General features: G+C 52.1%; 1 protein-coding gene across 1 annotated transcript in view; it reads right to left on the bottom strand.

The window, feature by feature from the left end:
* LOC108499305 (receptor-type tyrosine-protein phosphatase F-like) overlaps window positions 1–13,124 on the bottom strand; it is a 25,573-nt gene extending 12,449 nt beyond the window's left edge. Inside the window, exons 1-8 of the mRNA XM_017818997.1 lie at window positions 12,955–13,124; window positions 5,919–6,101; window positions 5,146–5,373; window positions 4,457–4,699; window positions 3,346–3,579; window positions 1,507–1,749; window positions 490–780; window positions 23–120 (exon numbers count right to left, since the gene is read on the bottom strand). Coding sequence (XP_017674486.1) covers window positions 23–120; window positions 490–780; window positions 1,507–1,749; window positions 3,346–3,579; window positions 4,457–4,699; window positions 5,146–5,373; window positions 5,919–6,101; window positions 12,955–13,057 — 1,623 coding nt within the window. The 5' untranslated portion in view covers window positions 13,058–13,124. The remainder of the gene's footprint in view (window positions 1–22; window positions 121–489; window positions 781–1,506; window positions 1,750–3,345; window positions 3,580–4,456; window positions 4,700–5,145; window positions 5,374–5,918; window positions 6,102–12,954) is intronic.
* Window positions 13,125–13,721: the final 597 nt, after the last annotated feature.

Here is a 13,721-nt window from a genome sequence, read left to right on the forward strand (position 1 = left end):
CCTGCCTGTGGCCCCTTGGTACCTGGTATCCAATGATCTCCCCTTTGCAGGAGGGCAGCTCCTTCCACCTCAGGGACCCTCTGCTGGTATCCAACCACAGTTCCTCTGGTTTGTCTGGCACTGGAAGCACAGGAGAACAGGGTCAGACGCAGGGCCCATGAGGAGGGGCTGAGCCCAGAGCAGGGTGCAGGCAGCTCCTGTCCAGGGGACAGGATATGGGGACCGCATATCAAGGGTTTGTCCCACATGCTGCAGCACTGGGAAGAGCAACAGTGTGGTGTGGACTGGGAGAGCAAGGAGGGGATGTGGCCTGCTGCAGGGCTCTGCAGAGCCCCTTCCCCAGAACACCACAGGATATAAACAGCCCTGATCCCTGCAAGGAGCAGATGATCAGGGTGAGCTGACAGATGAAGGGGACATTTATCCACTTCCCCTACCCATGACACAACCTCAGACTGTTCCTTCTCTCCAGTACTTCTGTACACATACCTGTTTCCTCTGTCCTGAACAACCATGAGAAAAGGGTCGTGTTGGGGTGCAAGAAGATGGTGACACTGTAGTCAGTGAAGGGCTGCAACTGGGAGCAGGAGAATGTTCCCTCCTGGCCATGTAACATCTCCTCTCCCTCCACCTCCTCAGCCTCGCAGGGAGGGGAGGAAGGCACTGCCAGGCGGCACATGGCCCGCATGCCCTGGCAGGCACCAGAGAACCTGCAGGTCCAGTTCAGTTTGATGCTGGTGCTGGAGATCTCAAAGGTGCTGGGGACAACCTGAAACACTTCTGTGAAAGAAAGATTGACAAAGAGTCACTGTATTTCCTGCCCCTGCCAGCCTTGCAAGGATTCTGAAGTCAGACAGCCCTGTCACCACCCAGCCTGGTGGGAGGGCAAGCAAGAGGCTGAAGCTGGTCACTCCAGCTCTCCGGTAGGGCAGCAGGAGGAGTTTGGACAGGAACGAATGGGAGTGACTGAGTGGACTATTACAGGTCAAGGCAATTTCCCCCCTTGATTCCAAACTGAGGTGTCTGTGTGTCCCAGCAAGTCCAACAAGTGCTATTCTGTTCTCCTTTGGAGGGGACAGGAAGACCCCAAGCTGTGAGGACATGGTGCCAAGCCTACAGCCTACACCCTGTAGGCCACAGAGCCTAGAGGAAGCTGTGGTACTCCCAGCTGCACAGTCTGAGAGGACACAGGCAGCAAAGCCCTCCAGTCCTGCCCCCTCTGGGATGCCATGCTGACCACAAATTCCACCACTCCTCACTCTCCCATGCTTTGCTCTTGACCAGAAGTCCTTGGGGAGCCCCTTCCCTTATTGCCCGCAGCTCCAGGGGTGAACTGCAGGCTGCACTCAGGGCAGGCTCAGGGGCTGCCTTGACACTGCCTTCAGCAGCACGTGCCATTTCCCCAGGCAGCAGAGAGCCAGAAACCTGCTGTGCCCACACAGCTGCCTTCCTTGCTCAGGAAGGGCAGGGCAGGGCAGCCAGGAGAGCTCCTCATCCCTGCCTTACCAAGGCACTCCATGCTGGAGCGAATGCGGATCCAGGCACCTCTGGTATGTCTTCCAAGCCAAACCTCTCTGTAGACAGGTTTCCCATCAATGAAGGACTGGACTTCACTCGAACATTTGACATGGGTGAAGGATGGCTGGAAACCTTCGGGGCAGCTCAGCATCACTTCTTCGTTCTTCCTGTAGCTCTCCTGGTCTGGTGCCAGCTGGAAGATGGAGGCCCAAGGGGGCCTTTGGCACGTTTCTGGCAGAGGTGAAAGTGGGTGTTAGTTGGGCTGGAGGGTGCTGGGGTATGGGTGTGTGGTGGGAGATAAATGCCCAGCTGTCCCTCCAGCCCCTGAAGGGAGAGGCAAAGTGACACATCCACCTCAGGATGTTGGGAGGGGGCTTTCCTTGTGCCCCCTCCCAACATCCTGAGGATGTGGGGCAGGATCCCTCAGTGTGAAGGATCCCTCATCTATGAACCTCCCCCATTCAGCATCACCTCTGGGGACATTCTATTTCCTCCTCCATAGCCCACAGGAAGGAGATTGCCAGGACAATCAGCTCTGCACTGGGAGACTCCCTCCAACATCTCCTTCAGGCATGTCACCCATCCCAGCTCAAGCTGCACTTGATGGTACCACCTGTCCTGCTGGGATGTATGTCTCTTCAGCCATGGCTCATCCCTACCACAGGGATCAGAGAAGCCCCTGTTACACTTCTGGGCTCCCTGTTCTGACTCAGTCAGTCTTTTGGCTACTCTCCTTCTGCCCCACACCACTGTACAGTGGGACATGGGGAGGAGCAAGGCCTTCTCCATTCACATCCCCTGCTTTAGCAAAGCTCCTGCCCCTTTTTCCTGACACAAGCCCTCTTCCTTCATATCCTCTCCTCACCAAATTCACCATCCTTTAGGCTGAGCAGGCACAGCTTTTCCCAGCCGTTTGTCAAATGCTGCAGGGAGAGCCTTTGTGGCAACAATTCCTCCAGACAAGAATGCTGGCCCTTGGAAGGAGCCCTTGCCTGTTTGAGCCTCTGCAAGGGGCTCTGTGAGGCCTGAAAGTGCTTAAAATGCAATCTCCTTTCTCCCAGAGGGGCACACAAGGGATGTCAGAAAGTTCAAAGCATCTTCTGAACAGCCCCAGAGGCGAATGCTGGTGACAAGCCACTCCTGGTCAGGCTTTGCTCTCAAACAAGCCTGATGGCAGAAGGCCAGAGATGCCCATCTGAGCAGCACAACCAGCAGCTCTGTCCCACTGGCACACGGCCGTGCCCCACCCCATGCACAGGCACCAGCCACTGACCCCAGCCCGGCCCATCCAGGTGACAAAGCGGCAGCAGGTTCCCTCTTGCTCTGTTCTCAGCAGGCACAGTGTCCTCCAGGCACAGTGGGGGATAGGGTGTATATTGGTCACTCCAGCTCTCTGGTAGCGGAGTAGGAGGAGTTTGGGGTCATGACTCACTGGGATGCTGAATGTGAACTTTTGAGAGGATTTCTGCACTGAGGCAACTGTGCCTGTTCATTCAAACCTTAGGACACTGTGGTGGGAAATAGAGGGAAGCCAGGACAGTGTGCCCCTAGTCGGGCTACATCACATCTCACAGGAAGGATCAAATGGGTCCTTCTGCCCTCACACCCTCTGAGGTGTGTGGCTGCAGTCACCCTTTGGTGCCATGGGAGAACACAACAGGAGACACTTCATCCTGGCCTGGAAGCAAGAGCTGCTTCCACAGTCACCAGTCTCACAGCATGGGCCTCAGTGTAAAACCACAAAGTTCCCATGCTGGCTCTGACTCAGACACATTCCCAGCATCCTACCCTTGCAAAGGACTATCCTGCTCCTCAGTCCTGCCTTACCGTTGCACATCACATAGGGGGGAATGTGGGTCCAGACACCTTTGGTGTTATTTCCCCACCAAGACACAGGTTTCCTATGAATGGGGAACTCGACTTCGCTCCAACATTTGATTTTGGTGAAAGATGGCTGGAAACCCTCCGGACAGCTCAGCAGCACTTCCTCATCCTCCATGTAATTCTCCTGGTCTGGTATCAGCTGGAGTTTGGAGTCGCTCTGGGGTCTTTGGCACATTCCTGGCAGAGGAAAAAGTATTTGGGCTGGGAGTTGATGAGGTGGAGTATGGGTGAGTGGTGGGAGAGAAATCCCCAGTAATCCATCCAGTCAATGAAGGGAGGGGAAAGGTGTCACATCTATCTCCCAGGATGTTATCCAAGGTATTTTTGGAGGGGGCTTTTCTTGTTCACATGAAGCATGAAGGATCAACCATCCATGAAGCTCTCCCATCCACCCACCTCTGTCTGTGGACACTCCTATCCATCTCCCACAGGCCCAGGCAGGGAGGTTCCCAAGTTATCTCTCCCTGCACACCTTTCCTGAGCACTGGACTGCCCAAGTACTGCCATGCCCACACTGAGCACAGCTCTGTCCCTGCCTGCGACAGTCCTGCGTCCCCACCACCTCACAGAGGGCATTTCTCTTCCCCCAGCTTCATCCCATACAGCCTCCAGTACCAACAGCAAGGGCTGAGCCAGCCCTGGGCAGTCAGGGTTCCCTTCAGTCCCCTCCACTCCTGCAGACATTCCCAGGATCCCTCATGCATGGGCAGGCAGGGGAACAAGCAGACCTGTGCACTCCAGGGTGGCACGTGGAGGCACACTGAGGATCATGGAACCCCTTTTGGCACCTCTGTGCTGGTCTTGGATCCTGCCCCAGGCCTGGAGTCCCATCTGTGGGCCCCACATCTGGCCCGCTCAGGAACCACTGCAGGAGCTGTCAGCTTGCCGGGCTGGTACTACCTTGTCTGTTGTCTCCTGGCTGGGCTGTCCTCTTCACCAGTTTGCACAAGCACCACAGCAGCAAGGAGGGACTGTGGTGTGCCTGCTGCTGAGCTGGGCTGTTGAGGGTGAAGGTACAGAGGAGAAAGGGGAGAGCTGCTGCAGCCTCACTTACCAAGGCACTGTACGCCCCCCTCAATGCGCATCCAGGCATTTGTGCTCTTCCTGCCCCACCAGGCCTGTCTATAGGATGGTTTTCCAGAATTCACTTCCTGAAGTTCCTTTGCACATTTGACCTCAGAGAAGGATGGCTTGAGATCTTTAGGGCATGTCAGTTGCAGATGATCATTCTGTGGGAATTCACTGTTGTTTTCTGGAAACTTGAGTTGTTCATCCCACTCAGGTTTTGTGCAATTTTCTGTCAGGGAGAACGTGTGAGAGTACTTCTCAGACAGGAGGTGCTCAGGCAGGAGGGGCACCAAGGTTTTTCCATGATTGGCTGTTCCATCATCATTCAATACCATAAGGAAACCCAAGGGTCCTCAAGTGCAGGGAAGGAGCAAGTGGCTGGGTAAGGAAGTGATACAGGACACTAGGAGAGAGGTGAACTGAGGGGCAGGATCTATCCTCCTCCAACTTCCCCATGGCCTACAACTCAGGAATAGACTGGGAGGAGATGCAGGGACAGAGAAACCTGTCCTACATTGAAAGCTTCTACCTCTCTCCTTTCTCTTGGAAACTGCTCCCAACTGGGACCTGTCTTTGAGCTGTGTCCAAGGCTTCTCACAGATATGGCAGGATGTCCAGGTCCCTCCACAGAGAGAAGTGCATGTAGCAGGGGAGACTTACCGCTTCCTAACTTACCTGTGCTGCAGTTCAGTCTCTCTGCCAACTTGTGCCATGTTCCCTGGATGTCCTTCACCTCCCAAGCACGCCTCCAACCTGGAGAAGTCCCATTTGCACATCTCATCACAGCAAGGGGAGGAGGGTCTTTCTCAAAGCAGCTCAGTGTCACCTCCTCCTTCAGCCAGTAAAAATTCTGTTTTGGGGTAAAGTGGAGCTTTGAGACCCACTGGGGCTTCTGGCATCTCTCTGCACAGAGGAGAGGAGAAAGAGCAGGTGTAAGTAGGATGGGAAGAGGTCTGCTTTGATCTCTTGTCCTGGTTTTGACAGTGTCCAGCTCCTTTGGTTACCACATTCAACTCTAAATCCCTCTCTTGCAGCCTAGAACAGAGTTAATGGTGGCAGCATGCCACCCCAAGAGCGGTCCCATTCATGCCTACAGACTTGTAGGCTTCCCCACTCCAGGAACTGAACTCTGTCTTCACACAGAGTTCCTACCACTCCCACCACCTTGGCATATGCCCAGGCATTGTTTGAAGGCACAGTAGCCCCAGTGCAGGGACCCTTGTTCCTGCCTTTGAACCCCTCCCAAGGAGCACAGATCCCAGCAGGCACTCACAGCAGGGTGCTGGGACAAAAAGAGCCCCATCACTTCAGGACACAGAGGAAAGCCAAAGTATCCAGGTCTCCTGTTCCCAGACTATTGCCCAGTGGGGGCTGAAGCATGACCATGTCACAGAGGGTCTGATGGCAGGTCAGGACCCCAGGTCAGGGTGATGCAGGGCTGTGCTTACCCTTGCAGGTGGCAGTCTCATTCCACAGGGCCTGGGTCCCGCTGGAAATGCATCTGATCTGGGGGACTGATGGCATAGACTTCCCAGCACAGCTCAGCTGCACCAGCTGGTTCAAGGCGTAACTCCTCTGGTTTGGGGTAAACTGCAGCTTGGGGTCCCAGTCGGAGGGAGCTTTACATCTTCCTGTGTGCAAGGGACAAGAGGGAGAGCCCTGAGGGTCACCGGGCTCCAGCAGCAACCTCAGGGGTGAGGGGGTCCCGTCCAGAGGGCTGTTGGTCCCCCTCCCTTCAGAGGGGTGGCAGAGATGGCACCTCCCAGGATGAGGCCCCAGAGCCCAGGTGCATTATCCCTCCTTGCACTCTCAGGTGCAGTGCAGGAGGGTTATCCACAGGCCCTCCTGCCCACTCCTGTGCTGTGGAGGGACCCCAGCCAGAGGGATCCAGCAGCCTGGTGCCTGCTGCTCTCTCCTGTGCTTTCTCCCCCTAATCCAGGGGCTGTGAGAGTGCACCAGACCCTCTGCTCGCACTACTGATCCGCATTCCCATCATTCTGCTGCACACTGTCTGCTCACACACACACAAACACACTTATATGCAGCAAAAAACCCACTCGAGTTGCCACTTTGCTTTTGCTCTGGAGGGTACACTTGTTATTTCCTTCTCCCCATCCCTCTCTCAAAATATCAGCTAGCTCCTAGGACTGGGTACCTCCTGACCCATGTCCCTCCAGTCCTCCCCCAGGACAAGCACCACCCCCACACCTGGGTTGGCAAAGGGCACTTGAGAGGAACTGCACAAAGGTATTTAACCACCTTCACATTTAGTTGAGTTTTGGCAACATGTAGATTGGGCAATTGGCTAAAATAAATCTTCATATCTGTTTTCATTGGCTTCTAGATAGGAGTTCTGCTGGGTCTCAGCATGGCACTAATTTGGGTCTCTACGCCCTGAGCAGATTACACTTTTCACATAATAAAAAATGTAACTCTGTGAGCTTTTCTCATCCAATAAATTTAGCTGTGGGTACCCAAACATTGTCAAAATTTAGTGGGGTGCAGCCAGGCAGGCACAGCCAGCTTGCACTGCTTCCCACAAAACCCAAAAGGCATTAGGACTCCCCACAAAGACAGGAGCAGACCAGCAGACCAGAAGAGCTGCACCACCTCAGACAGAATAAAGCCCTTGACAAATAAGTGGAAAAAACTACCACCAGACTGGCGAATTGAGCAGCAAATACTTCAGGCACCTGAGAGGTACTCGTGATGGTGCTTCCCATGTTTTGTTTCCCATTACAGGGCCCCAAATTGTGCCTGTACAAAGTTTAGTCATCCATGTGTATTCTTCGATCCTAGAGTCACCAGAGAAACATGAGCAATCATTGCTTGAAAAGAGGTTTGTGGGGCCTGACCTGAAGCAAGAAGCAGTTTTGGGGAATGAAATCTCCAGTGGAAACATCCCTAGGAGCTGAGGGGGCTGTGAGTGCTCACGGGCGTGGCTGGCCTCCCCCAGCCTGCCCCACTCCTGACCTTCAGTGCAAAGAAGCCTCATCATTTTCCTTTTCTGACTATTCCATACCTCCTGGTAACTGCTACGGTCCCCACAGTACACAAACTCACCAGCACCACAGCGCACGGCAACCTGCCAGGCAGGAAATCAGGAGGAAAAGAGGAATTCTGCTTTGCAGACTCCCTGCTGACGCAGGTGCAGATTTCAAGAGATGCTCTGCTGGCAGGGGTGGTGGCAGCTGTGTGACAGAGATCTCCCTTGCTTCTAGGTCTCCCTGAGTCTCACACCAAATCTCTTAGCTCCTTTCATATAGCAGAGCACTTTCTGCTAAAACAACCATAAGTGACCCACTCTAGACTTATAGGGCTTCCTTGCAGAGGCCAGAGGTAACACTGTGATTCAAAAAGCCACATCTCATGATTGCTGCTTTAGAGGTGCAAGACAGTGCAGATTTACTGTAGCACAAAGAAGAATTAGTCTTTGTTTAAAATATATGATTTTTATGATTTTTATTATTTTTATTTTTTTTTACTAAAAGTTAAAACTTCACAATTGAAATTAGGCATATCAGTATTATACTAATTATTGTTGACAGGCTCTTAGATCAATTCAATCCTTCATAAAATCATAAAATCATAGAATGGCTTGGATTGGAAGAGACCCAAGGAAGATCACCTCATTCCAACACCCCTGCCATGGGCAGGATTACCTTCCACTAGACCAGCTTGCCCAAAGCCCTGTCCAGTCTGGCCTTGAACACTCCCAGGGATGGGGCATCCACAGCTTCTCTGGGCAACCTGTGCCAGTTGACACTGAACCATTGACTGCAACATTTGAGTGTGACCATCCAGCCAACTCCTCCCCCAGTGAGTGGTCTATCCATCAGATCCACACCTTTACAGTTTGGAGGCAAAGATGTCATCTGGGACAGTGTCAAAAGCCTTGCACAAGTCCAGGTGGATGATGTCAGTCGCTCCTCCCTTATCCACCAATGCTGTAACCCCCACTGTAGAGGGTAACAATATTTCTCAGACATCATTTGTCCTTAGTGAAGCCATGTGGGCTGCCACCAACAACTTCCATGTGCCTTAGCATAGTTTCCAGCCGGATCTGCTCCATGATATTGCCAGGCACTGAGGTGAGACTGACTGGCCTGTAGTTCCCCGGGTCTCCCTTATTTCCCTTATTTTAAAATAAGGTTTATGCTTCTTCTTTTCCAGTCAGTGGGAGCTTCACAGGAAGTTCCCTGCTACAACTTCTCAAATATGATGGATACTGGTTTAGCCACTCTCTCCACCCTCAGGACCCACAAGTGCATTTTATCAGGTCCCATGGACTTGTGCACCTTCAGGTTCCTCAGATGGTCTCACACCTGATCTTCTCCCACAGTGAGAAGTCGTTCTCACTGTGGTCTTCGTTCTCACAGTGGTCTTCGTTCTCACTGTGGTCTTCGTTCTCACAGTCCCTGCCTTTGCCTCCTGTGACTTGGTTGGTTATGGCAAAACCAGCTTGCTTGCCTTGCAAAGGGCCAGCATACACCAGGAAGGCAGCCTGGGAGACTGCCAAAGCCTATTTCCCTTCTGCACACAGAGCACCCTGCTAGCAGTGACCAAGCCATCACAGCCCTTCCAGGGCCTGCTTCTTGCCTACATTCTTGATGCTGCAGAGGAGCTGAAGTCATGTAGGGTATCACAGCACTGAAACCATCTGTATCCAGGCATCTGCAGCCACTCAGAGTCCTTCCCGGTGGCATTTCTGATTTCTGCTTGAGGGTGAAGCCTAGGAGGCTAAGCTTCCCCACAGGAGGGGGAGAAGAAGACACTTTCAATGCACGTCTGGTTTTGTCTTGAAAACATTGATTAATGCAATCCGACTCAGCCTCACATCTTCAACAAGTCCAAGCCTGGCAGGCATGTGGTTACCACTTGAGACTCATTGTGACAAACTAATATATGACTGCTGAGTGCAACTGAGATGCACAGGCTGGGGCAGGGAAGGGGGGGCACCTCTGTCCTGACTCACTTTCTTACACTTCTTTCCCAACCACTCCATAACAACTGCCATGGAAAAACTGCTCCTTGGAGCAAAGGAGCTTGTGCTCTAATCCAGACTGGTTGCTTGTGTGCTTTGGCTGTGGCCAAGAGAAGCTGTTAAGGGATCTCCACCAGGTTGGAGCTCAAAACTTGTGCCAAACAGTTGGATGTATGTGGGAAGCCAGGACACTGATGGAGAAAGGAGAATGCTCAGGCAGAAAGGGGAAAGAAGCACTTAGCTTCCAGTCTTGTAGGGACTAACAGCATCTGGGAGAGTAATGAAACTGTCCTCAGACACTGTTTTTTACCCTGCACAGTGGTATGCAGAAAGCCACCCACAGGCTTTCCACCCCAGCTGTAGGAAGGAGACTGAGTCAAGTGAGATTTCAGTATGGAAAATATGGTGTAGTTGTGACCAAACAGGCACCTCTTGTAACGTGCAACGTGTGCTCGCAGCAAAACGGAAAACGCTGAATGCCTAGACAGGAGTGGTAGCAAAAGCTTGGTCTATTTGTCTCCTATAGGCAGAGATTAATTGTTTTGAGTTTTTTACTGTTGATGCTATTAAATGAATACCCTCCTTGCTCTTATTATTTATTACCCATGACTATAGAAAGCATTTTACAGAAATATCTGGACTGCCTGTCTCTGCTGCAAGGGAGTTTTGAGCCTGGCAGGCAAAACAAAGCGTCAGCATGCCCCAGAAGCAGATGTCAGGGAGGATCAGGAGAAAGGAGAAACAGCTATGCTGGTAATTCAGGTCAGGCTCCTGGGTTCAGCCCTTTGCTTACCAGCAAAAGATGTACTTTCTCACATTATATTATCTCATACACAAAGAATAAAGGACAAGGTGAAAACTAAGAAGGAGTAGGCAAAGTTCAACCTTTTTCCCATGGCAGCTAAGGGAGGTGACAGCAAAGTGTGCTGTAGTCTTGTTGTGTTTGATGACATGTGCTTGCTAAGATGAGCTAAGAAAAGCAATCACTGTTTCCACTGGTGGAGACTGTATTGAAAGCCACTGAGAACACATACACAGGTCTTGGGCCATCTCTGTACTCACCACCAACCAAAGTGTCTGAGCGGGTTTTTGAGGGTGATGGGCAGTGTGAGGGTGGAAAAGGAGCAGAGAGACCACGGGGATGCTCTTCTTGGGAGTCATGCCAGGCAAAGCAGGTCACTAAACAAGGCACCGTGGGAAGAGCTGGGAAATGGTGACTCTTTAACCTGCACTGGCCCACCACGCAAAAATGCAGCTGACAGGTTTTTAAGAACAGGCGGTAAAATTCACATTTCCTGAGCTTGTGCTTTGGTGATGTGCAGTGGAAGCATAGCAGAGCACACAGTTCACAGCCCTTAGGATGTCAAGCCCAAGGCACTAATCTACAGTATCTCTCAGCATTAGTGTTCCCCACAGGATTTACTCTAGGCATTGTTTGAAATTCGACTGACAAAAAACCTTTCGGATTGAGTGTGGCTTTATTTTAGCTAGAAACCTCCTACTCACCTGCCATTGCAGCTATGCTCCTAGTTAGAGCTTCTCATCAGCTGCCACTAAATCACTATGCATTGTCAAGCAAGGCTGATGAGAAAGGGGTTAGGGCCAGCTGGAATCACAGGCCCTGCCTTTGCACAGAAAATATCCTCTAGAAGCTTCTCCACCTGCCTTCCAAGGTGCACTAGGACTGTAAGAGGATGAGGATTTCATACAGGTGTGGCATCTAAGGGAGGAAGAAAGCCCCATGAGAGCAGCACAGCAAGGTAATCAGGTGACAACAGGACAATGAGACAATGCACTCCGCTCAGCGCACGGTGTTCCCGTGACAGAGTGAGCAGAACAACAGTGCTGTGCTGGCTCTCAAGTTTATATACGTCCCAACCACATCCTCTGCCTGCAGCTGCTGTGTTCTTCCCTGGGCTGTTCTCTGTGGCACTGTTCCCAGTGGGCTGTTCCCTCTCCCTGGTTATACCCTATATCTTCCAGGGTCATGAGAGGTGCTCAGGAATCCCATCCCTATGTCCCCCATCTCTGCCCAACAGCTTTTTACCCTGCCCCACTGACACTGTCAGCCCATTCCACCCTAACAGGCATGAGAGGGACCATCCTGCCCCATCCTGGCCATTCTCCTTTTCCTGTCCCTCAGCAGGAGAAGGACCATAATCCATCAGGTGGAACCTCAGCACAGGTCCCAGGATGGGATTAGCCCACATGCTGAGGATGCAGGCAGGGCTGCCCGCACTGCTGGGTGCGGCTGCCACTTGTTTTTGTCTTGGTTCCTCTTTTTACAAACACCAAGGTGCAAACTCAGCAATATCATCTCTGTCTCAGGCAGCCCCAGACTCCTCTGGGGATGGCTGGGTGACTGAGATCTGCAGAGCGTGTCAAGAGCCTGCTGGCCCACAAGTCCCTGCTGCATCCCACCGTACACGGTGCAGACAGGTCCTGGTCCTAGTGTGCACCTTGAAAGCAAACAGGAGAACTTGGACATGCTTGCACGTGCTAGCCTGGGAGAACAGCTTCAAGGGGATCTGAGCAGTGGGAAGCCACTTGGGGCAGAAGAATATCCTCTGTTGCAGATTTAGCCCTTAGTTTTTGCGTGGCAGTGTACTGTGCTTACACTCTCTGCAGCCACATGGACACATTTTCCCTGGGAACAAGCTCTTGTGACTCCTATCACACAGTACAGACCCTGATGTCACTTCACAACATCAAGTAAAGTTTCTGGTCCCATTCCCTGTCATAGCCAGGGTACTTAATCAGCTGTTTTCTCTACCCTGCGTCAGTCCAGATGCATCCCCACAGTGGACAGGGATGACACGATTAGATGCTTGTTTAATGATTTTTATCATCTAGCTCCAAGAAAATTGGTTTAGAGAAATAGTCCAATTCAGACACACACAGAACAATGCAAGGTCACAGCCCCTGGACCACAGTCAAACACCAGACAGTGCAGCCTCCTGGGAGGGCAGATAACATGTGAGCCTGCAGATACACACTGACTCTGCTGGGATCCAAGCACGCAGCCTTTGTAGGAAGAGCCCAGAAGAGCCCTGGGGGTGTCCTGACCCTTCCAGCACCAAGGAAGCCCATTAAAGAGCAATCCCAAAACATTATAACTCCTGCCTCCAAGGTCTCCTGGACAGGGGCTCAGCTTGCAGCTCTCCAGCTCTTTGTTGGGCACCAGCACCCGTCTCCACTTTGGTGAGGACATGGCATCTGCACACCGTGCAAGGACAGACAGCCAACTCATGCTCCCAGCTCCATGGAGGAACATTACAGACCCTGCAGAGGCTTTCCCAGCACCCCAAGGTTTGCTGCCTTCCATCCCCAACAGAGCTCCACCTCACCACAACCCAGCTAATAGCCTTGGGCCCCGATATGGATATCAGACCTCTCTGATAAAGCTGCTGTATCCTGCACGTGATGAAGATGCCCAGCAGCCCTGCAGCAGGAGCACAGCCAAACCTTCTCTTACAGGTAGAGGAGTGAGTGCTTCTTACCTGTTTCCTGGGGTTCTCCATAGTCATTGAGATCTAGCTCATCGTGCTCTTTTTCTGCCAGCAGAGGTGTGAGGAGCAGGAGAAATATCCATCGCAGGGCCATGATTGTTCCCAGGGCAGGACTGAGTTCTCAGCCCCACTGGCTGCTTCACTGCACATCCGTCTGACTGTGAGAGGTGCAAGCACAGAAAGGAAACAGGAACGCAGAGAAATCACTTATGGTGCAAGAGGCTTCCTCATTGGAGAGGGAACCTCAGCCAGTGTCAGCACCGCCTTTATTCTTCTGTGCATTGTGGCAGCTTCACGTGCCTTTTTGCAATCTTACTGCTCTCCAATTGCTTGTCTAAAAACCACAGTTTTCAGGCTTTCTGGCAGGAGCAGCTACTAACCACAACAGCTGGGTTGCCTCCTCTCCCAGCACAGACATCAGCAGTCCCAGAAAGACTTGTGAGGTGTGCTCGTTCATGCCTGGGCTTTTGCGGGAAAATGTGGCATCCGTACTCAGTCAAGCAGAGACTGGATCAGGACAACCTTCACCTTGTTACTTGATAAGGGTTGTGCTAAAATGGACTTCTAAAGGGCATAGATGAGTTTAATTACCTGGCAGTGTGTGCCATGGTCATGAAAGCCAATGTTTTGGTAGAAGTGTCTGGGTGCTCAGGACTCAACGACAGCATATGCTTGGAAAGAAGCCAACTGGAGTCTTGGGGACCTGCAGCTCAAGTGCTATGGCACGTTGTGTTGTTAACACATGTGTTAACATGTGA

The sequence above is a fragment of the Lepidothrix coronata genome, unplaced genomic scaffold (genome assembly GCF_001604755.1).
Source record: "Lepidothrix coronata isolate B3197 unplaced genomic scaffold, Lepidothrix_coronata-1.0 Scaffold72, whole genome shotgun sequence".
NCBI classification, from domain to species: Eukaryota; Metazoa; Chordata; class Aves; order Passeriformes; family Pipridae; genus Lepidothrix; species Lepidothrix coronata.